Consider the following 25,064-nt stretch of genomic DNA (forward strand, 5'->3'; position numbering starts at 1 on the left):
AGTTTCCTCACCTGCAAAATGGTAGAGTTCTCATAAACGAAAATCCCTGAGCTTCTCCCGCAACCCATCTTTAACTGCTCTCCTTGAGGGTGGGGACGGGGCGGAGTAAGGGTCTGGCCAGAAGCCTCCCCGCAACTGCTGGACCATAACTTTCCACCTTCCCACTTTCCGCCCCCTCGCCCGCGGCGGTGAGGTCACGCGGGGACGTCACGGGTTTGTGACGACACTAAGGGGCGGGCCTCCGGGAGAGGAAGGGGCGGGGCTTAGGCTTGCGACGCTTGCGCAGTGGGCGCGGCGCGGGAGGAGGCGGAGGCGGTGGAGTGGCGAGAGGCGAGAGGCGGCGGAGGCGGCGAGCTGGGGGGGTGGGAGGGGGGGAGAGTGAGTGAGTGGCAGAGTGAGTTTAACCCTATGAGACTGTGAGAGGCCCGGGGCCTACCTCAGAGGAGCGGGGTCACGACTCTAGCTAGCAGCGGGCCCCCTCCCGGTCCCCGGGCCCGGCGGCGCGGCGGCGGCGGCTCGGTTGTGAGGAGGCGGGGAAGCGGGTGTCGGGCCCCCGCCATGGAGGGCATGGACGTGGACCTGGACCCGGAGCTGATGCAGAAGTTCAGCTGCCTGGGCACCACCGACAAGGACGTGCTCATCTCAGAGTTCCAGCGGCTGCTCGGCTTCCAGCTCAATCCTGCCGGTTGCGCCTTCTTCCTGGACATGACCAACTGGTGAGCCGGCCCCGCCGTGCCAGCGCTGGCAGCGGCCTCGGGGCCCCGAGGGGAAGGGAAGGGACACCCGAGCTCGGCAGCAGGGCGGGCCAGGCGGATACTAAGGGGCACCCCCTTCTCGGGACGGGGAGGACGAGTGGGGGAGCCCGGGGGGCAAGGGAGAATGTGAGGGCTGAGCAGGGCTAGAGGAGAGTTAGGGGCCACGGAGACAGAAGGGAGATGGTGGGGCAAGTTCCTGGAGGTTTTTCGAGGATTCGTGGCCGAGGGACATGGGATGAGGGGAAAAGACTTGGGCATCGAGGCATAGTGGGTAGACTCGGGAGGGAAAGGCTTATGGTGTTGGCCGAGAGTAAAAGGCACAGGAGATCTGGTTGGGGAGTGGGGAAAAAGATTGGGGTTTGGAGTGAGGGGCTGAGGATGCCAGGATTGGAAGAAAACTATAGGAAAGGATTAGGTACTGTGGAAGAACCTGAGCACGGGAGAGGCTTGGGAGTTAGGAGCTGAGAACAGATTAATTTGTGTGTCTGTCTCTTTCCATCTGAGGATACGTAGGGAAAAGGGAGTGATATTGTGGGGGAAGACAAGGGAGTACGGTGAGGGAGATGACTTTCTTAAGAGTTATGCCAGGGAGGAGTAGGATCTCCTAGTAAATCGACACTTGGAGGATCCGGAGTGTTAGACCTGGGACAGGGACTGGGAACCACTTCAGGAAAAGTGGGGGAAATGAGATGATCTAGAGGGAGGAAACTTTCTGAAGGGGCGGGACTCCTAACAGAGGGTTCATCTAGGACCTCCAGAATGCTGCGAATGGAGAGGGGCTTATCTGAAAGGAAACTAGGTTGACAGATGTTTGAGAAAATGGAGAACTTAGGTTGGGAGCCAAGTATTTTTGGCTTCACCTTGTAGAAGACTGAATTGGGGCAGAAGACTATCCGACTTAAAGGAGTGTTTCTTGGCTTTGAAAGTAGCGCTTGCTGTTGTTGATAAGCAAGGCTTCCCTTTGTACTCTGAGTAGAGGTTCTTGCGTTTACTCAGAGGCAGAGTTGGAGTGGAGGCAATTAGACTTCCTTTGAAAGGATTTCAGGTGAAGCAACTAATATTTCTTTGGGCAAAAGGCTAAAGGTTGAGTGCCCTTTGCTCTGTTGGGCATTCAGTCTCCTGACATGTGGAATCTTGTTTCTTTTGGCATCACTTGCACAGCCAATCTCTCTTTTATTTCATGTCCACTGACTGCCTCAAGCAACATTGGAAAAGAGGCTGTAAGCCCACTTTTTATCCCACTCCTAACCTAACCCTATCCTGAATGATGCTCATCAATTAGTAGGAGCCTTGTAGCCATGGCTGCACCAAAGGTGATGTGTAATTTTTTTTTTTCTGTGCATCATCTTTGATAGGTCCTGCTATTTTATTTCTAAGGTCAATTATTACAGCAAGCGCGGGTTTAAATTTCTAGATGTTTAGAAAACTCTGACTGGATGCAGGCGATAACCTTTGTAATTAGTCATTTGTGATCTCCACTTGTATCTGTTATGTCTGTTGATCTCAGGCATGGAATGTAGCCTACTGTAGCTTTCTGACAGCTAACATGTGGTGTTTAGTCAGAGAGAAATGGGTTATTGAACACACTGAGAAGAGCTATTACTCTGTTGAAATTTAGAAGTAAAGTTATATCTTGAAGAGAGTTTTCTCTTGCCTGACTGCTTCCCACCTCCGGCTCTTTTTCTTCCTTGTTTACACTAGTTCAGTATAGGAAACTTGGCATATTGTTGCTGCCAGTTTGGTAGGAGAGGATCATTATTTCTCCCTACCTCTTGTGAATTGGACCATTTAAACACTGCCCTAATAAGCTCTTTAGAGTCAGTCTTTATTAGTACAATTATTATGGCTACAAAACCTGTGTAATGAATTTTATATGTTTCAGGTGTGTATTTAATGTCTAAGATTTTTCTTAGGTGTTGTGGAAAGTGAATAGGTGAGGCCCAGTGTGAATAAGAAAAAAAAAATAACTTAAAAGGCTGCACGCCTGTAATGCCAGCACTTTGAGAGGCCAAGGCGGGAGGATCACTTGAGTCCAGGAGTTCGAGACCAGCCTGGGTGACATAGTGAAATCTTGTCTCTACAGAAAAAGTACAACAAAATGAGCTGTGCATAGTGATGTGCATCTGTAGTCCTAGCTACTTGGGAGGCTGAGGTGGGAGGATCACCCTGGGAAGTTGAGGCTACAGTGAGCTGAGATCACGCCATTGCACTCTAGCCTGGGTGACAGAGTGGTGAGATGCTGTCTCCAAAAAAAAATTTTTAAATATAGTTGGATTATGAAAGTTCTATTTGAGTTTTTAAATAAAACACCATTAAGCTCAAAGTCATGGAATAACATATATATTGATGACATGTTATTTCTGTATAAAACAAGTTACATTTATGAGCAAAGGAGTGAGCTATTAAGAAAATGTGTGCTGGGCCAGGTGTGGTGGTACATGCCTGTAGTCCCAGTTACCTGGGAGGCTGAGGTAGGATGGTCACTTGAGCCCAGGAGGTTGAGGCTGTAGTGAGCTGTGATCATGCCACTGCACTCCAGCCTGGGCAACAGAGTGAGACTCTGAGAGGAAAAAGAAGAAAAAGAAAATATGTTCTGGTTTTAGAGAAATTGAAAAGTTGGAAGTCAGTAGCTTCTTAGAAATCCGTGCAGTTAAGTGATAATTCAACTTTAAGTCACATTACCTTATTTTTATAAGGCATGTTCTTTATTTTCTTTGATTATAAAATGAAAAATAATTTGTGAACTAAAAGTAGGAAAGCTTTCCATCTTTTTCTTTCTTATGAAAGATAGTTAGTGCCATAATCCATTACTGTATTTTTTGATTCCTATGTTTACCTAATTCATCTTGACAGATTTTTATTTTATTTTATTTTTTGAGACAGGATCTTGTTCTGTCACCCAGGCTGGAGTGCAATGGCACAAACATGGCTCACTACAGCCTTGACCTCCCAGACTCAAGCAATTCTCCCACCTCAGCCTCTTGAGTAGCTGGGATTACAGATGCATCCCATCATGACTGGCTAATTTTTTTTATTTTTTACTTTTTATTTAATTCAATTTTTTTTTCCTCATGTCAGATGGGTAGTGTGCACATGTTATATAACAAGATTCAAGGTTGGCGCATTTCACACATGCATGTGAACACCCAGTCATCACGTATATATATGAATAACAAAAGGATCAATTTTTAAATTTTTTTAGAGATGAGGTCTCACTGTGTTTCCAGACCGAGTGTTGAACTCTTGGGCTCAATCCTGCCTTCCCAAAGTGTTGGGATTACAAAAGTGAGCACTGTGTCCAGCCAAGATTTTTTCTTTCTTTTTTTTCTGAGATGGAGTCTCTGTCCCCCTGGCTGGAGTGCAGTGGCATGATCTCAGCTCACTGTAACCTCTGCCTTCCGGGTTCAAGGAGTTCTCCTGCTTCAGGCTCCTGAGTAGCCAGGATCACAGGCATGTGCCACCATGCCCTGCTAATTTTTGTATTTTTAGTAGAGACAGGGTTTCACCATGCTGCCCAGACTGGTCTCGAACTCCTGACCTTGTGATCTGCCCAACTTGGCCTTCCAGTGTGTTGGGATTATAGGCGTGAGCCATTGTGCCCTGCAATTTTTTTTTCCAAACAAACATTCATCATAATTAATAAAATCCAGGTAAATACATATACACGTAATGTGCATGCATGCATACTTGATCACAGTATTTGTGTGGGTTGCTCAAGTAAAAATTTAAAGTCTAGACATGTGTTGTTTTAAGCGTCGTTTAATTTCTAACCTGGCAACTGTTGACATAGTCCTAATATAGGTTAGCAAAAAAAATCTCTCAACTTGCTCCAATGCTTAACGGGTTGATTTGAAGATGATTAATCTTCCCGTGACTTCATAAGTGCCTCCTTTGGGTTATAATAAATACCATTCAGTTGTCGTATGTTTACGCAAAATAATGTAGTAAATTAAAAATCATTATTGAAAAGTGAAGACCCTGAGTCTTCTAAAATTAAATGTGTCTGAGTGCAGTAGTTTACGCCTATAATCCCAGCACTTTGGGAGGTGAAGGCAGTTAGGTTTTCTTGAATGCAGGAGTTTGAGACCAGCATAGGCAAGATAGTGAGACCTTCATCTCTACAAAAATAAAAAAAATTAGCTGGGTGTGGTGGTGCTCACCTGTAGTCTCAGCTAAGTGAGAAGCCAAGGTGGGAGGCTCAATTGAGCCTGGGAGATAGGTGCAAGGAGCAGTGATTGTGCTACTGCCCTTTTGCCTGGGCAACAGAGTGAGACCCTGTCTCAGAAATAAAATAAAAATAAAATCTGAGTTAGAAAAATTACGCTTTTGTGATCAAAAGTAAGAATTTATTTTGTCATTGTTGAAAACTGACTAAATGGAATATTTTGGCCTTGTAAGTCTTCTACCCTGTTAACACAGATTTTTTTTGGTCTTAGGTTGACAAAATTGTGTAGATATTTCTTTTTTTTTTTTGAGACGGAGTCCAGGTTGGAGTGCAGTGGTGCGATCTTGGCTCACTGCAACCTCTGCCTCCTGGGGTCAAGCGATTCTCCTGCCTCAGCCTCCCAAATAGGTGGGACTATGGGTGCCCGCCACCACACCTGGCTAATTTTTGTGTTTTTAGTAGAGATGGGGTTACACCATGTTGGCCAGGCTGGTCTTGAACTCCTGACCTCAAATGATCCACCCACCTTGGCCTCCCGAACTGCTGGGATTACAGGGGTGAGCCACCAGACTTGGCCTCTATTTGTTAAATTTAGAACCAAATATTGTTTTAAGTTGAGCATGTTTGTAGCATTTATAGGGAAGCCTGGAGATGGATGGAACTGCCTGTTAACAAAAGTACGAAGCCTGGAGATTGATGGAACTGCCTGTTAACAAAAGTACATCAGTTTTCAGTTCCTAAGTATGTAAGGTGAATAAATGGTATGATGAAAGCAAACCTAGTATCTAAAGCCAAATTGAAATGACTTGTAGATTAATATCTGCAGTGTTCTATAAGTGGAATGTCTTTTAGAGGTACTATTGGGCTGTGAATATAGAACTTCTATATTCTAAAACTAAATTCTAAAACTGGAAACTAGCTTAAGAGATTCTCTAGTTTATTCCAACTTTTCCTGCAGAATTGCATCCAGCCCTTCTAAGATAGCCATCTGTCCTATTCTTGTATCCCTAAGGGCAGAGATTTGCATGATACCTTATTATAATGTTTAATTACTTTCTGGTTAGAATTATGTTAAAACGAAACCTTCCTTGCTACAATTTAAGCCTTTTTCATTTGTGTATGTCCTCCTTGGAGATGGAGGATATCTAATAAACACTCTGTTAAGAGGTCAGAAAACTTTTTTGAAATTACTGAAAGTTTTTAACTACGTAAAATTTAAACATGTTCAATTTAATGGGTTCATGTTTTTTAATGTAGTCTAACTGGTTTATTTTTTTCATGGGAAAAAATTCAGAGGAGAGCTTATATCACTTTTTAAACATTAGTAGTAGGCTGGGCGCAGTGGCTCACACCTGTAATCCCAGCACTTTGGGAGGCCAAGGTGGGCGGATCACCTGAGGTCGAGAGTTCGAGACCAGCCTGACCAACATGGAGAAATCCTGTCTCTACTAAAAATACAAAATTGGGCCAGGCACGGTGGCTCACGCCTATAATCCCAGCACTTTGGGAGGCCGAGGCAGGTGGATCATGAGGTCAAGAGATCGAGACCATCCTAGTCAACATGGTGAAACCCCGTCTCTACTAAAAGTACAAAAAAATTAGCTGGGCGTGGTGGCGCACGCCTGTAGTCCCAGCTCCTTGGGAGGCTGAGGCAGGAGAATTGCTTGAACCCAGGAGGCGGAGGTTGCAGTGAGTCGAGATCGCGCCATTGCACTCCAGCCTGGGTAACGAGCGAAACTCCGCCTCAAAAAATAAAATAAAATTAAAAAATTAAAAAATTAAAAAAATAAATAAAAATACAAAATTGGCAGCCGAGGACCCAAGCGCAGAGGTGCAGTGACTTGCCTCAGGCCCCAGGTAGCCTGCAGGTGAACTGGCGATAAATGCTAGACTGGAAGCCCCACGAGGGCAGGGCTCTTGTTCTCTGATGTGTCTCAAGTATGTGGAACAATATCTAGCACGTAATAGGCACTCAATAAATATTTGTTGAATTCAGTCAGTCCTAAAAAAAAAAAAGAAAAGAAAAAAACAAAATTAGTCGGGTGTGGTGGTACCTGCCTGTAATCCCAGCTACTCAGGAGGTTGAGGCAGGAGAGTCGCTTGAACCTGGGAGGCAGAGGTTGTGGTAAGCCAAGACTGCATTATTACACTTCAGCCCGGGCAACAAGAGAGAAACTCCGTCAAAAAAAAAAAGTGTGGTAAAATACACATAACAAAGTTTACTTTTTTTCTCTCTCTTTTTTTCCTGCTTTCCTCAGCCTCCTAAAGCACAAAGTTTACCTTTTTAATCAATTTGTTTATTCTTTTTTTTTTTGAGATGGAGTTTTGCTCTTGTTACCCAGGCTGGAGTGCAGTGGCGCGATCTCGGCTCACCGCAACCTCCGCCTCCTGGGTTCAAGCAATTCTCCTGCCTCAGCCTCCCGAGTAGCTGGGACTACAGGCATGCGCCACCATGCCCAGCTAATTTTTGTATTTTTAGTAGAGACGGGGTTTCACCATGTTGACCAGGATGGTCTCGATCTCTTGACCTCGTGATCCACCCACCTCGGCCTCCCAAAGTGCTGGGATTATAGGCATGAGCCACCGCGCCCGGCCCCAATTTGTTTATTCTTAATTTATTTTTTGAGACACAGTTTCACTCTGTCACCCAAGCTGGAGTGCTGTGGCACGATCTGGGCTCACTGCAACCTCCGCCTCCCAGGTTCAAGTGATTCTTGTGCCTCAGCCTCCCGAATAGCTGGGGTTACAGCTGTGTGCCACCACGCCTGGCTCATTTTTGTATTAGTAGAGATGGGGTTTCATCATATTATCCTGGCTGATCTTGGACTCCTGACCTCAGGTGATCTGCCTGCCTCAGTCTCCCGAAGTGCTGGTATTACAGGCGTGAGCCACCATGCTTGGCATACATTTTAATCAGTTTAAAGTGTACAGTTCAATGTTACATTAGGTGTTCATTGTGAGTTGTTCTTCAGCATTAGTGACAGGAGTCAACTCATCTAGATTTTTATAGGACTAACTTAGGGGTTAGTACTGGCCTTATTTCTCAGTATAACAATAGATAAAATATCTTTTAATAGCATATAGACAACGTTTCTCTACCTCCTATTAGGCTACTGCTGTGCAGTTTTGATATTGCAACAGTCTAGGTTGCCTGCAGGTATTTCAGGGAGCAGTGTGTATGTTTTGGGATTCTACTTGCATCCACCATGGATGGAACTGATGTTTTCTAGAAAAGTAACTTGGGAAGAATATTTCTGTAAAATATAATGTCCTGTTAACTTTCTCAACATTGTCAGAAACACCCTGCTAGGTAAAGTAAAGATATAACCACAAATCAATGAAATGAAATTAGAATCTAGATGTGAAAATCAGTTGTAACTCTTATCTGATCACACAGTGCCTTCTTTGCCTGTTAATCCATTTCTCAGTCATCCATGTAAAATGAGTTTCTCATCTACTCTGTGGTTTATATGTATGAATCTAGGAAAAAGTTCCTTTATGATAGAGGTAAGACTTGCTATTTTCTTTATTTTTTTCTTAAGACTTGCTGTTTTCTTAAATAAATGTGTGTCAAACAGTAGTTTCAGGAAGAGGGTAAGGGTTGCATAACAGCAATAGAGTATTATTTATAGCATTTTTAAAAGGGTTGAGAGTTCTTTGGACATTCTTTTCATTTATTTATTTAATTTTTTTTGAGACAGAGGCTTGCTCTGTTGCCCAGGCTGGAGTGCAGTGGTGGGATCTCGGCTCACTGCAGCCTCCGCCTCCTGGGTTCAAGCAATTCTCCTGTCTCAGCCTCCTGAGTAGCTGTGATTATAGGCACACACCATCATGCCCGGCTAATTTTTGTACTTTTTATAGAGATGGGTCTTGCCATGTTGGCCAAGCTGGTCTCGAACTTCTGACCTCAGGTGATCCGCCCACCTTGGCCTCCCAAAGTGCTGGGATTATAGGTGTGAGCCACCATGCCTGTCCTATTTGTTTATTTTGAGACAGGTTCTCATTCTGTCGCCCAGACTGGAGCACAGTGGTGCAGTCATAGTTCACTGCAGCCTGGATTTCTCGGGCAAAAGTGATCCTCCCACCTCAACCTACCAAGTAGCTGGAACCACAGGCATACACCATCATGCCCCGCTAATTTTTTTTTTTTTTAATTTTTGTAGCAACTCGACTTCCCTATGTTCCCCAGGCTGCAATTTTTGTTTGTTTGTTTTTTAAAGAGATAAGGTCTCACTATGCTGGCCAGGCTGGTCTTGAACTCCTGGGCTCCAGTAATCCTCCCACCTTGGCTTCCCAAAGTGTTGGGATTACAGGCATGAGCCACCATGCCTAGACTTTTTTTTTTTTTTTTTTTTTTGAAGAGACTGGGTCTTGCCCTGTGGCCTAGGCTGGAGTACAGTGTTGATCTTAGTTCATGGTAACCTCAAACTCCTGGGATCAAATAATCCTCCCACCTCAGCTTTGGAATAGCTGGGTCTGCAGGTCTGTGCCACCCGCTCCTGGCTACTTTATTTAGTTTTGTAGAGACAGGGGTCTCATGTTGCCCAGGCTGGTCTTGAACTCCTGGCCTTAAGCAGTCCATCTGCCTCAGCATCCCAAAGTGCTGGGATTATTTTCCACTTTCTTTGGTCTTTTTTTTTTTGGTACATGCAAATTGGGACTCTTGGTATAATGTAAAATAGTTTACAAATAGAGCATCCAGGTTCATTTTAGTTTTAAAGGAACACAGTAAAAAGTACATTGCTATCCTGCAGAAAGTCTTTTTTTACTGTGCTGTTACTGCAGGACTTGCATTTCTGAGCATAGATCATGTCTGAACTAATCACTGTTATAGCCAAATGGGCAGAAGTGGTTTCTTTACCGCCTCCGTTTCCCATTTCCCACACACAAAATTCGTCTGGTACGTGATAGCAAAAACTATCAACTAGGCAATATTTAAACAAATGTATTTTGATTAGATCCCTAGCAGAGGACATCCCCTATCATAATTTTCTTTTCTAGTAGGAAACTCACCTGAAACTATCAGAGAAAAGTTACAGGATAATAAGAAGAAACATTCCTATCCTAATTCTGAATTAACAGTAAACTTTCAGAACAGATAGGAGTGGACTGAATTGAATAGATCACAAGGATTGCATGCCAGCTATGGGCAAGTTGCTTATAAGTTAAGTTTTCTGTAATCTCAGCATTTTGGGAGGCCAAAGTGGGCAGATTACTTGAGGCTAGGAGTTTGAGACTTGCCTGGCCAAAATGGTGAAACCCTATCTCTACTAAAAAAGACAAAAAATTAGCCAGGCATGGGGTTGCGCACCTGTAATCCCAGCTACTTGGGAGGCCGAGGCAGGAGAATAGCTTGAACCCAGGGGACGGAGGTTGTAGTGAACTGAGATCACACCACTGCACTCCAGCTGGGGCAATAGAGCGAGACCCTGTCTCAAAAAAAAAAAAAAAAAAAAGAAGTTAAGTTTTGAAATGATTGGGGGATTAGAATTGATGGAAAAGTACCATATTGTAGTCAGAAGATGTTTTCTAGGTGAAACCAAGGAAGAGCAAGTGGAGCAGGAGCCATATGGAAGATTGGCTTTGCTAGAATGTGATTAATGAGATAAAGGCATTACAAGATATGGAGCTCATTTTTATTTTTTATTTGGAAATTGTTGGTTTTTAAGATAAAATTGTGAAATTGATACCATGTAAAATTAACTAGTTTATTTTTATTTACTTTTAATTTTTGTTTCTTTTTGAGAAGGAGATTCGCAGTGGCATGATCTCGGCTCATTGCAACCTCCGCCTCCCAGGTTCAAGTGATTCTTCTGCCTCAATCTCCCAAGTAGCTGGAACTACAGGCGTGCGCCACCATGTGCTACTAATTTTTGTATTATTAGTAGAGATGGGGTTTCACCATATTGGCCAGGCTGGTCTTGAACTCCTGATCTCGTGATCTGCCCATCTTGGCTTCCCAAAGTGCTGGGATTACAGGCGTGAGCCACCACACGTGGCCTAATTTTAATATTTTTAGAGACGAATTCTCACTGTGTTGCTCTGGCTGGAGTGCAATGGCTATTTACAGGCATGATCATGTAGCACACTACAGCCTTGAACTCCGAGGCTCAAGTGATCCTTCCACCTCAGCCACCTGAGTAGTCGGGACTACATGTATGCAAACTGTGCCTGGCAAAATTAATTGTTTTAAAGTGAATAAATTCAGTGGTGGTCAGCACATTCACAATGTCATGCAACCACCACTTGTCTGTTGTTTCCAAAGTTTTTCGTAACCCCAGAATGAAACTTTATACCCATTAAGCAGGTGTAAAGGACTATTCTCTCCTCAGCCATTGGCAACAGGATTCTGAGTTCTATCTTTATGTATGTACCTATTCTGGATATTTCATATAAATAGAATTGTACAATATTTGTCCTTTTGTGTCTGCGTCTTTTTGTTGTTGTTTTTGTTGCCCAGGCTGGAGTGCAGTGGCACGATCTCAGCTCACTACAACCTCCACCTTCTGGGTTCAGGTGATTCTCCTGCCTCAGCCTCCCAAGTAGCTGGAATTACAGGGGCACAAGATCACACTTGGCTAATTTTTGTATTTTTTGTAGAAACAGGGTTTTGCCATGTTGACCAGGCTTGCTTCGAACTCCTGCAAACAAGCAGGTAGATCCTGTAAGGGATTCCTTACAGGATCTACCTGTACTGGCCTCCCAAAGCTTTGGGATTACAGTGTAAGCTACCCCCGACCCCGGCCTCACTCTTTTTTTTATGGCTAAATAGTCCGTTATATTTACATATCACAATTTGTTTTATCTATTCATATAATAGTGCAGTGGCTATTCACAGGTATAATCTTTTGACTCTTCTGAGTAGCATTTTGAGTACGTGTGTGTACCTGTACCTGTATTTGTTTGAGTACCTTTTTTTAGTTCCTTTGGGTATGTATCTTAGGAATGGAATTTTGGGGTCATATGGTCATTCTATTTTTGAGGAATCACCAAACTCTTTTCCACAGTGGCTGAATCATTTTACATTCCCACCCTCAATGTATGAACTGCTCCACATCCTTGCCAACACTCATTATATTTCTTTTTTATTTTTTTAAACTTCCAGGTTAATGGAATATTTTTCTTTTTAAAACTATAGCCATCCTTGTGGATAAGGATTGGTACCTTATTATGATTTTGATTCTCATTTTTCTAATTATTAATTATGTGAACATATTTTTATGTGCTTCTTGGCCATTTGTGTATCTTCTTTGGAGAAATACCCATTAAATCCTTTGTCCATTTTCTTTTTTCCCCCCAAGAGGAATTTTATTGATGGCTGTAGTTTATTTCCTCCCAAAAGACCAATAGCAATCAGATGAAGTTAAGTTAACCTCAGGATTTTATTGTCTTCATAATAAAAGATGACATTTAGAACTGGATCACTTGACCCTTTCTTTTCTTATCTCCTCCTAGTGCAAAATGCTTGCATGTCTTAAAGTTAGCATTTTTTTTTTTTACATCTGCAGTTGGGTTCAATGCGCTCTAGCCTCAGCACAATCTTCTTTATAATTTTAACCTCCTTCTGGAAAATTGGCTTAGTCTGCCCACCATAGCCACTCTCTTTCCTGTCGTAATGCTGCTTTCCCTGGACATACAGAGAATCCTTGCCTTCCTTATACTGTGTCACTTTGTGGAGTTGGTGTTTGCCATACTTCTTATAGAAAGTCTGGTGGCTTTTAGAAGTGTTCACTATGTTTGCTGGAGCACTGTCAGCACAAAAAGACTTTGCCCTTTTTAAATTGGGTTGTCTTTTTGTTGTTCAGTTATAAGAAGTCTTTATATATTCTGGATATGAAACCCTTATAGGTATATCAATCGCACTGTTTTCTCCCATTCTGTAGGTTGTCTTTTCACTTTCTTGACGTTCTTTGATGCACAATTTTTTTTTTTTTTTTTGAGACGGAGTCTCACTCTGTCACCCAGGCTGGAGTGATCTCAGCTCACTGCAGCCTGTGCCCCCTGGGTTCAAGCAATTGTCCTGCCTCAGCCTCCCAAGTAGCTGGGATTACAGGCACCTGCCACCACGCCCAGCTAATTTTTGTGTTTTTAGTAGAGACGGTGTTTCACCATCTTGGCCAGGCTGGTCTTGTGATCCACCCACCTTGGCCTCTCAAAGTGCTGAGATTACAGGCGTGAGCCACAGCGCCTGGCCTGATGCACAAATGTTTTTAATGTGCTGAGGTCCATATCAATTTTTTCTTCATTTGTGTTTTTGATGTCATGTCTAAGAATCCATTACAAAATCCAAGGTCATGAAGATTTATCCCTTTGTTTTCTTCTATTAGTTTTATAGTTTTAGTTCTTTATATTAAGGTTATTGGTCTATTTTGTATACGGATATCCATTTTGTATAATTAATATTTGTGTATGGTATGAGGTGGGGACCAGCTTCATTCTGTGGAGCTTAATTTTGATGTTTCTGCTCAGGGACTAGCTTCTCATTAGCTCTGTATTAAATATGTCCTTAACTTGTAATAAATATGTATTTATTCTCTTCAGCCACCACTAAAAGTTGGGCCAGAAAAAACTGTGCAGGATTTTCTGGTGGGGGCAGAAAACTTACGAATATTCTATTGACATTCAAAACTAGATGTGTTTAAAAGGTCAGTTTGCCAGGCCTGGTGGTACACACCTGTAGTTTCAGCTACTTGGGAGGCTGAGGTGGTAGGATTGCTTGAGCCCAGGAGTTCTGGGCTATAGTGCGCTATGCTGATTAGGTGTCCGTACTAAGTTCAGCATCCATTTGGTGATCTCCCAGGAATGAGAGACCACCAGGTTGCCTAAGAAGAAGTGAACCATCCCAGGTCGGAAATGGAGCAGGTCAAAACTCCTGTGCTGATTAGTAGTTGGATTATACCTGTGAATAGCCACTGCACTCCAGCCTGGGCAACATAGCAAGACCCTGTCTCTAAAAAAATAAAAAATTTAAAAAAGTAAAAAATAAAAATAGCCAGGTGCGGTGGCTAACGCCTGTAATCCCAGCACTTTGGGAGGCCTAGGTGGGTGGATCACCTGAGGTCGGGAGTTCGAGACCAGCCTGACCAACATGGAGACACCCCATCTCTACTAAAAATACAAAATTAGCTGGGCACTGTGGTACATGTCTGTAATCACAGCTGCTTGGGAGGCTAAGACGGGAGAATCAGTTGAACCCGGGAGGTGGATGTTGCAGTGAGCCAAGATCACACCATTGCACTCTAGCCTAGGCAACAAGAGCGAAACTCCGCCTCAAAAAAAAAATAATAAAAATAATAAAAGGTTAATTTGTCCTTTTCCTCACTTAGCTAGTTTTTCTTTCTTACTTTTCCTTGTTCTGTTTGTACCTCCAGTGGTCTCCCAGAAATTAGACTTGAACTGAGTTATCTTCAAGGCCCTCTCTTTCTTGGACATCCCAGTTCATTTGCCAAATCCAGTTAATTTCCATCTGGATTTGACAGTATACTTCCCAAGTGTCTCTTTTTTTCCATTCCCACTGCCACTGCCTTAGTTTACAGATTATGTTACCAGTTTAACAGAGTAATATAGCCATAGTCCAAATCAGTTTTCTTTTCTTTTTTTTTTTTTTTTGAGACGGAGTTTTTTGCTCTTGTTACCCAGGCTGGAGTGCAATGGCGCGATCTTGGCTCACCGCAACTTCCGCCTCCTGGGTTCAAGCAATTCTGCCTCAGCCTCCCGAGTAGCTGGGACTACAGGCGCATGCCACCACGCCCAGCTAAGTTTTGCATTTTTAGTAGAGACGGGGTTTCACCATGTTGACCAGGATGGTCTCGATCTCTTGACCTCGTGATCCACCCACCTCGGCCTCCCAAAGTGCTGGGATTATAGGCGTGAGCCACCAAATCAGTTTTCTACATGTGGCTTTCTTCTTTTTAGTCTATTTTGTGGACATACCACTAATAGATCAGTCTTTCTAAATCATAGCTTCAATCTAGGCCCTTCTTTTCTCAGAAACTTCTAGCAGGGCCTTGTTTCTTACCAGATAAAGAATAGCAAGCTTTAACTTGACATTCATTCAGGACCCTGCAAAGACTGGTCCCAGTTTACCTACTTCTGCCTTTCCTGGCATATGTTTTTACTGAATATTCTGCTTTTGTCTGCTCTGTTCAAACTAGACTGCTGCTTATTCCCACATAAACTTTTGCTCTCCCAATTTTAAACTTGTTCCTCCTGCTTAGAATGCTGTTCTTTACTTTCTACCTGAAGATCCTATTATTTTTCTGAAATTGACATAGTAATTCTGTTTTTAGTAATATACTCTTCTTTGAACTCCACTCTTTCTTTTTTTATAGCATTTATTATGAACAGAAACACACTTTTAAGAGGACAGTGCCCCCTAACAACCTTGTTTCTCCCTAATCCTGTTATGCACTGCTTTGTTCATAGTAGGTACTTAGTAAACATTTGTTGAAGTAATGTGTAAGTGTAGATGGGAGAAAAGGCTTAATTTTTTTCTTATGCCTGTGTTACTTGGTTATTTAGATGTGAATGGACAAAAATATTTTGTAAGCTCTCTAAAGTTCTCTTAGGTTGTTGCCATGTGTTTCTATTGAGTAAGAACTTTAAAAAGTCATATAAGTGGATAATAAGTTCAAATACTTTAGTATAGTCTAAACAGGGGTTGCAAACTGAAATATATGTAGGTGCCAGATGGGCAACAATTGAAATGTGTGTGAATTGGAAGGCCTTGCCTTTGTAAAGAGCGTGTCTGATACATGCCTTAAATGAAATGTTGTCCCACTAGAATGGCGGGGGGCAGTGGTAGATTTTTCTATTTTTTTCAAGAGAAGTTAAAAATACAGATTTTTATAGAAGATGTCCTGGTTTTGTTGGTTTTTTTTATGGGGAGGGCGCAGTGTCTCTCTCTTTCATGCAGGCTAGAGTACATTAGCAGGATCACTATTCACTGCAACCTCCCTACCCCCATACCCCCTCCCTGGGCTCTAAGCGATCCTCCCACCTCAGCCTCCCAAGTAGCTGGGACCACAGGCACATGCCACCATGCTTGGTTAAATTTTTGTATTTTTAGTAGAGATGGGGTCTTGCCATGTGGGCCAGGCTGGTCTCAAACTCCAGAGCCCAAGCAATCTGCCCACCCTGGCCTCCCAAAGTGTTGGGATTACAGGCATGAGCCACTGTGATGGACCGAAATGTCTTGATTTTTAAATGTTGGCAATTAATTCAAGTATTTTTAAAACACTGAAGACCAAATAAAGCATATCTGTAGGCAGAATCTAGTCCTTGGGCTACTCATTTGTAACCTCTGTACTAAATATGAGAAGCATAAATCCCTCCTGTTTCCAGATGTACCCACTGCTAACAATTTCTTCTGACCTTTTAGAAAATTTCTGTGCATTGGCCGGGCGCAGTGGCTCACACCTGTAATTCCAGCACTTTGGGAGTCTGAGGCGGGTGGATCACGAGGTCAGGAGTTCGAGCCCAGCCTGGCCAATCTCTATTAAAAAAAAAAATTTTCTGTGCATTATATTCTGAGCTGAGATTGCCCCATTGCACAGAATAGTCTGTGCATGTATGTGTATGTAAAATTATATGTATAAACTTTTTAAACAGCTATTGTTATTGCTGTTAATTGTTTTTACTCTTCAGAGTAGTGGATACCAAGGCCCTTATACCTCCATTGTTTGAGTGGGAACTGAATTTAGTTGTCAGGGTATTAGATAGGCTGGTTATATATACATACACACACACACACACACACACACACACGCATCCAAACACGTTTGTATGTACTCGTGTGTGTGTGTGTGTGTGTGTGTGTGTGTGTATTTTTTTTTGAGACAGAGTCAAAAATGTAGGTTTTTATAGGGAAATGTCCTAGTTTTTTTTTTTTGTTGGGGAAACAGTGTTTTGGTCTGTCACCTAGACTGGAATGCAGTGGTGTGATTGTGGCTCACTGCAGCCTTGACTTCTTGGGCTCCAGCAATCTTCCCACCTCAGCCTCTTGAATAGCTGGGACTACAGATGTGTGCCACCATGGCTGGCTAATTTTTAAACTTTTTTGTAGAGATGGGGGTCTCCCTATGTGGCTCTGACTGGATTTTTTAAAATTTTATTTTTTTCACATCAGAGAGATAATGTGCCAATGTCTAACAAGGTTTGAGGGAGGCACATGTCTCACATAAGTGTGAACACCCAATCATCATGCTCATGAGATACAAAAGGATTGATATTTTAAAAAAATTAACCATGTCTGGGTGTGGTAGCTCATGCCTGTAATTCCAGCTCTTTAGGAGGCCAAGGCAGGCAGATCGTTTGAGTCTAGGAGTTTAAGATGAGCCTTGGCAACATGGGGAGACCCCATCTCTACAAAAAATACAAAAATTAGCTGGGCATGGTGGCATGTGCCTATAGTCCCAGCTACTTGAGAGGCTGAGATTCAAGGATTACTTGAGCCTAGGAGATGGAGGTTGCAATGAGCTGAGATTGCCCCATTGCATTCCAGGCTGGGTGACAGAGCAAGACTGTTTTAAACAAACAAGGCCAGGCGCAGTGACTCACGCCTGTAATCCCATCACTTTAGGAGGCCAAGGTGGGCAGATCATGGGGTCAGAAGTTCGACACCAGCCTGGCCAACATCGTGAAACCCCATCTCTATTAGAAATACAAAAATTACCTGGGAGTGGTGGTAGGTGCCTGTACTCCCAACTACTCTGGAGGCTGAGGCAGGAGAATCGCTTGAACCCGGGAGGTGGAGGTTGCCGTGAGCCAAGATTGCACCCTGTACTCCAGCCTGGGCGATAGAGCAAGACTTCGTCTCAAACAAACAAACAAAACAAACAAAAAACAATGTAGTGGTGGACTTTGGTCATTTGATATGTAGTAAAATCCCTTCTCATTAGGCAACAAACTCTTATCCAGTAATTATGTATGATTTTATCGAAACTTAGTTTTGCTTTGTTAAGAAGTAAACTGTCTAGTAGTAAGCTCATCTGATAATATTATTTACGTGATATTGTCAGAGAACAGGAAACCCAAAATGCAACAGGACTAAAACCGAAAAGGTTTAACCTTTATATTTATTTTTTATTTTTAAAATGAGACAGGGCCTTGCTTTGTTGCACAGGCTGGTCTGAAACTCCTGAGCTCAAGCAGTTCTCCTGCCGTGGCCTCCCAAAGTGCTGGGATTTCAGGCATGAGCCACCGCACCCAGTGAAAGGGTTTAACTCTTGTTAAATCACCTTGTGCAGAGAAGATGAATACGTTTTTCACTTGTTGGAAGGGTAATTGATTTAGTAAGGGTGTTCTCATTTGCCAAAGTTAATGTTTGTCTTGGGAGGGGGACCAGTTTATTCCCAAATATAGAGGATCAGCCCCACTATGTACTGAGGTTTAAAAAACCTACCTTTTAAAATGAATAGTTGTGCTTTTTGTTAGTATGTTTTGAGCCTCAGGTCTGTCAAGCATTTCTGAGGGTTCACACTTGAATTATTGTGCTTGAGGTCAGTGATTCACAGCCTCTTATGAAGCAACCGCCTTCTAATGATTGATTGAATGATACATGATGTGCTTCTAAAGTGCTTTCTGGTCAGCAGTTTATTTTCTAAAGTAACTTTTATTTTTTACTTTTTAAAAAAAATTAACACTTTGATAACAGGCCTTGAGAAGAGTGAAAGCCACTGGCTGGGCATTGGAACTTGCATACAACTATGACAAGGAAGCTCTGCCTTATTTTTAAATTTTTAAAATAACTGTATTTTATTATGATGTAAACAGCACTTGTCCTTCAAGTTGCCTGAGTGGGTCTCTTCCGTGTGTACTTTTTCTTTCTTTCCTGTTCTAAAGCCTTTTAAAATAAACTGCCACTCCTGCTCCGAAAAAAAACATTGTTAGGATCTGAATATTGGCAAAAGTTTAAAAAAATATAGAAAGATATAAAAATAAAAAATAGGCCAGGCATGGTGGCTCACACTGGTAATCCCGGCATTTTGGGAGGCCGAGGAAGGCAGATTACTTGAGGTCAGGAGTTGAGACCAGCCTGGCCAACATGGTGAACCCTCATCTCTACTAAAAATACACAAATTAGCCAGGCATCTATAATCCTACCTGCTCAGGAGGGTGAGACAGGAGAATTGCTTGAGCCCAGAAGGCAGAGGTTTCAGTGAACTGAGGTCACGCCATTGCACTCCAGCCTGGGCAACAGAGCGAGACTCTTGTCTCAAAAAAAAAAAAAAGAAAAGAAAAGACATAATTTAGAAAGTACTGATAAAACAGAAACAAAAACCAAAAATAAGCTATAAATATGGGACCCAGAGATACAAATGTTAACCTTTTGTTATATATATATTCTGATAATATATTTTGTGTGTATGTACCTGTGCTTGTTTTATAGAAGTGGGGCATTTACTATATTCTAAATACTGTTTTAAGTGATTTATATTTAATATATAATTCAATACAATAATTCTAGGGAATGAATACTGTTATCCTCATTTTTTAACAAAAGGAAAAGAGGCTCAGAGAGGTTAAATAACCTAAAGTCACATGGGTGGAAATGGGATTCAAACCTATGTAGCCTGTGTTCTGATTACTGTATTTCACACATTGTGTGAATTTTGTAGTGTTGCCATAAGAAATAACACAAACTGGGTGGCTTAAACCTACAGAAGTTAACTTTCTTACAGTTTGGGAGGCTACAAGTTCCAAATTGAGGGTGTTAGCAGGTCCATAATCCCTCTGAAGTTTCTAGGGCAGAATCCCTTCTTACCTTTTTAGCTTTTGGTGGTTCCTTCCAATCTTTGGCCTTCCTTGGCTTGTAGCTGTATCACTCCAGTGTTTGCCTTATTAGTTACATGGCTTTCCTATGTATGTCTCCAAATCTACTTCTCCTTATAAGGATACCAGTCAATTGGATTTAAGGCCCACCCTAATCTTACATGACCTCATCTTAACTGGTTACATCTGCAAAGACCCTATTTCCAAATAAGGTCACATTCTGAGGTTCTGGATGGACATGAATTTTGGGGAGGTACTATTTAACCCAGTATATACCTTGTTGTGTAATATATTCTTCACTGAACAATATCTTATAACCATTTTCCCAGTTCTAATAAATACAATCCAACACTTACCTTCAAAAGTTTTATAGTATTCTATTACATAGATATGACTAATACCCTTTTTTTGATATCTAGATTGTTAAAACATTTTTTGTTTTAACTATAAAACTATAAAAAATATTTATAGTTAAATCTTGGCTTGCATCCCTATTTTCTTACAATTTATTTCTGGGATTATTCCTAGAATTAGATTGCTGGGCTGAGGATTACTGGGCTAAATATAAACATGGCTTTTAATGCTCTTAATACTTAATTGCCAAATTGTCTTACACCTCATAAAGATTGGATGCATTTGTATTTCTGCCATTACTGTAACGAGTGACTATTTGACCAGTCTCATCAATGTGGCGCATAATATATTTTTTTCCAGTTTCATAGGTAAAAAAATGTGATCTTATTTTAATTTGTATTTAGCCATTTCTTTTCTTTCTTCCAATTTTTATTTTAGGTTTGGAAGTACACGTACAGGTTTGTTATATGGATAAATTGCATGTCATCGGGGTTTGGTGTACAGATTGTCACCCAGGTAATAAGCATAGTACCTGACAAGTAGTTTCCTGATCCTCACCCTCTTCCCACCCTGTTTTATTATTTCTCATGAGTACTTTCATGTGCTAAAGGTCTGTTGTATTTAATTTATGAATTTACTGAACTTGCACTTTTTTTCCATGAAGAGCTTTACCTTTTTGGGAAATGAAATTTCTTTTTTTTATACCTGATTGTAAAAGTAGTAATGCTGGATATAAAAACCCAGCAAATTCAGAATGAAGCCCTGTCAGGTAGTACCATGCTTACTTTCTGAGTGATGAAATCACTTGTTTACCAAACCCCAGTGACATGTAATTTACCCTTGTAACAAACCTGCACGTGTACATACACCCTGAACATAAAAGTTGAAAAATAAAAATAAATTAGAGTGGGGCACAGTGGCTCATACCTGTAATCCCAGCACTTTGGGAGGCTGAGGCGGGTGGATCACCTGAGATAAGGAGTTCAAAACCAGGCTGACCAACATGGTGAAACCCCATATCTACTAATAAACACAAAAATTAGCTGGGCATGGTAGCAGGCGCCTGTAATCTCAGCTACTTGGGAGGCTGAGTCAAGAGAATTTCTTGAACTCGGGAGAAGGAGGTTGCAGTGAGCCAAGATTTTGCAATTGCACTCCAACCTGGGCAACAGAGCAAGACTCTGTCTCAAAAAAAAAAAAAAATTAAAAATGTGAAATTATGTAATATTAAATATGTAAATTGTCAGGCTAGGTGTGGTGGTACACACCTGTAATCACAACCCTTAACCACCCCCCCCCATTTTTTTTTTAAGGTAGGATCTCACTGTGTCACTCAGGCTGGTGTGATCACAGCTCACTGCAGCCTCTCAACCTCCTGGGCTTAAGTGATCCTCTGACCTCAGCCTGTCAAGTAGCTGGGATTAAAGACATGTGCCACCACACCTGGCTAGTTTTTGTACATATGGGGTTTTGTCATATTGCCCAGACTGGCCTCTAACTCCTTGGTGCAAGCAATCCTCTCACTTCAGCATCCCAAAGTACTGGGATTACAGGCATGAGCCACAGTGACCGGCCTGTTTTGATTTTAATAAATGGGGTTATACCTTGGGGAGCAACAACAATGAAAAATAGTAAAGCTGCTTTTAATACTAAAAGCTAATAACTTGAGTTTGTGTTCATATACATACAGATATAGCTAGTCATATGCATTTTATATATTTCACATTAAAATATAATCATGTATACATACTGCTTTATAGCCTATTTTTTAACTTAAATATATTATAGTTAGCTTTCCATATCTGTTTTTCATGACTTCTAGCATCCCATTGAGTATTCTGTAACTTAGTCATTTATTTATTTTTTTCACTATTATAATATCTGTTCACTTGCTTAATTATTTTCATCTCTCTCAATTTTTTTTTTTTTTTTTCGAGACAGGGTCTCACCCTGTCACCCAGGCTGGAGTGCAATGGCGTGATCTCGGCTCACTGCAACCTCTGCCTCCTGGGTTCAAGTGATTCTCCTGCCTCAGCCTCCCCGAGTAGCTGGGATTACAGGTGCGTGCCACCACGCCTGGCTAATTTTTTGTATCTTTAGTAGAGACGGGGTTTCACTATGTTGGCCAGGCTGGTCTCGAACTCCTGACCTTAGGTGATCTGCCTACCTCAGCCTCCCGAAGTGCTGGGATTACAGGAGCCACTGCGCTGGCTCTTTTTTTTCCCTTTGAGATGGAGTCTTCTTTTGTCACCTAGGCTAGAGTGCAGTAGCATGATCTTGGCTCACTGCAACCTCTGCCTCCTGGGTTCAAGCTATTCTGCTGCCTCAGCCTCCCGAGTAGCTGGGATTACAGGTGTATACCACCATGCTGGCTAATTTTTGCATTTTTAGTAGAGATGGGGTTTTGCCATGTTGGCCAGGTTGGTCTTGAACTTCTGACCGCAGGTAATCCGCCTGCCTCGGCCTCCCAAAGTGCTAGGATTACAGATGTGAGCCACCGAGCCCGGCCTTCAATTCTTTTTTTTTATTGTGACATAAAACTCTTGTATTTAGAACAAATTCTGAGAAGTGGAATTGGCAGGTCAAAGTGTATGCCCTTTTGAAGGTTCTTGATAAACATTGCCAGATTGCCTCCAAGAAGTATGTACCAATTTATTTTAATAGGCAGTAGAAAGCCTGATTTTGGAGAATGATATTTTTATCTTTACCAGGTAAATTTATCTGATATAAAAGGTATTTCTTGTTTTATTTTGTGTTTCCTTGATTGCTGGTGAAGTCTTATGTTTTTTATGTGTGTGATGGCTGTATTTTATATAGGTACTGAAATTTTTATTTTGAAAAAAAGTATATTTAGCTGTGCATGGTGGTGTGCATCTATAGTCCCAGCTACTTGGGAGGCTGAGGCAGGAGGATCACTTGAGCCTGGGAGGTGGAGGCTGCAATGAGCCGAGATTGTGCCACTGCTCTGGAGCATAAGTGACAAAGTGAGACCCTGTCTTTAAAAAAAAATTGTGTGTGTGTGTGTGTGTGTGTGTGTGTGTGTAGAGAGAGAGAAAGAGAGAGAGACTACACGTGCACACCTTATGGACCCTCCACCTATGTTTCACAATGATTAATATTTTGCCTTTTTTTTCCACCAGAAGAACAGGATTTTAAAGCAAATCCTGGCTGCGTTGTGGCTCTTTGTTTCTGTTTAAAATATATAGCAGCTTGGCTGGGCACAGTGGCTCATGTCTGTAATACCAGCATTGACTTTGGGAGACCGAAGGTGGGTGGATCACAAGATCAGGAGTTTGAGACCAGCCTGACCAATATGATGACATCCCGTCTCTACTAAACGTACAAAAATTAGCCGGGCGTGGTGCCGTGTGCCAATAGTCCCAGCCACTTGGGAGGCTGAGGCAGAAGAATTGCTTGAACACAGGAGGCGGAGGTTGCAGAGAGCTGAGATTGTGCCATTGCACTCCAGCCTGGTGACAGAGCAAGGCTCTGTCTCCAAAAAAAAATATATATATATACATATATATATATGTATATATATATACACACACACACACACACACACATAAGCTTTATTGAGGTATAGTTTACATATTATAAAATTCACCTATTTTAAGTGTGCAGTGATTTTCAGTAAATATATAGAGTCGTGTAATCATCACAATACAGTTTTGGAACATTTCTGTCGCTCTAGTAAAATTCCTTGTCCTACTTTTGGTTAGTCCCCCTCTCATCCCCAGCCCCAGTTAAGCACCATTCTATTTACCGTCTCTTATGGCTTTGCCTTTTCTAGACATTTTATATGCATGTAAACCTACAGAGTGTAGCCTTTTGAGGCAGGCTTTTTTGCCTTAGCATAATGTTTTCAAGGTTCTTGCATGTTGTAGCATGTATCATATAGATGGAAGTTCATTTTGTTTTATAGTTTTATAGCTCAATATTCTACATAGTTTTTAATTACTTTTTTTTTTTTTTTTTAAAGACAGGTTCTTGCTCTGTCACCCAAGCTAGAGTGCAGTGGCACAATCACGGCTCATTGCAGCCTCAACCTCCAGGGCTGAAGTGATTTTTCTGCCTCAATATACCCAAATAGCTAGGACCACAGGTGTGCATTATCATACCTGGCTAATTTTTTTTTGTATTTTTTTGTAGCGATAGGGTTTCACCATGTTGCCCAGGCTGGTCTTGAACCTTTAGACACAAGTGATCTGCCTGCCTCCGGCTCCTGAAAGGTTGAGATTACAGTGTGAGCCTCCACACCCGGCTTTAAAATTATCTTTAAGGGTGTGTTGCCTTCTGAGGTCTTTGTCATTTATAAAACTGATATTTATATTTTCCTCATTTTTTTTTAGTTTGCTGTTTGTGCTTTAACTTATTAAAATTTTATTTGGGTATTTAATCTTGTTTTTTTTGAGGTGGAGCCTCGCTCTGTCGCCCAGGCTGGAGTGCAGTGGCGAAATCTTGGCTCACTGCAAACTACTCCTCCCGGCCTCAGCCTCCTGAGTAGCTGGGATTACAGGTGTGCTCCATCAAGCCCAGCTAATTTTTGTACTTTCAGTAGAATTGACGTTTCACCATGTCGGTCAGGCTGGTGGGTATTTAATCTTAAACGTAATACATTTTTCATGTAAAAAGTTTGGATGGTGCATAAATCCCTGTGTCCTCTTTCTTATCCCACTCTCTAGAAATGGCCATCATTTTCTTCTTTCAGAGATATTCAGTGCCTCTGTAGGCATGTATTTGGTCAGAGTGGTCACAGAGCCCTTAAACATGCTAATTAGAAGTTATCATTATACTTTCTCCATTCCCCACACAGATTTAAGTCCTTCTTTTCACCTTTTTCTGAAAAAGAATCATCTTATACATTTATAGTCGAAAGTCATGAAAGCAGTCCCTGATAGATGTCTTTAGTTGGGAAATTTATTCCTTTGCAATATTTTAAAATTAACTTTGTTGTGTTTTTAAGTATAGACTTGAGACTGGCTCATTTCTTTTCCATCATCCACATTGTGAAGATT

At 41.8% G+C, this 25,064-nt stretch overlaps 1 protein-coding gene, 1 non-coding gene and 1 pseudogene across 5 annotated transcripts in view; 1 reads left to right on the top strand and 2 right to left on the bottom strand.

Moving 5' to 3' along the window:
- The first annotated feature begins 523 nt into the window (after positions 1-523).
- Positions 524-25,064, top strand: part of ILRUN (inflammation and lipid regulator with UBA-like and NBR1-like domains) — a 109,227-nt gene continuing 84,686 nt past the window's right edge. For all 4 annotated transcript variants that reach the window (XM_012461634.3, XM_064361145.1, XM_021665579.2 and 1 more), the window contains exon 1: positions 524-716. In XM_012461634.3, the coding sequence (XP_012317057.1) occupies positions 559-716 (158 nt within the window). In that variant the 5' untranslated portion in view covers positions 524-558. The remainder of the gene's footprint in view (positions 717-25,064) is intronic.
- Positions 3,828-3,937, bottom strand: LOC135268600 (small nucleolar RNA U13; annotated as a pseudogene).
- Positions 17,042-17,144, bottom strand: LOC135268592 (small nucleolar RNA U13). The gene has a single exon (XR_010336896.1). It is a non-coding gene; the product is annotated as a small nucleolar RNA U13 (small nucleolar RNA).

This window comes from Aotus nancymaae, unplaced genomic scaffold, assembly GCF_030222135.1.
Source record: "Aotus nancymaae isolate 86718 unplaced genomic scaffold, 86718_ANA_hifiasm-v0.15.2.pri h1tg000040l, whole genome shotgun sequence".
Classification (NCBI taxonomy): Eukaryota; Metazoa; Chordata; class Mammalia; order Primates; family Aotidae; genus Aotus; species Aotus nancymaae.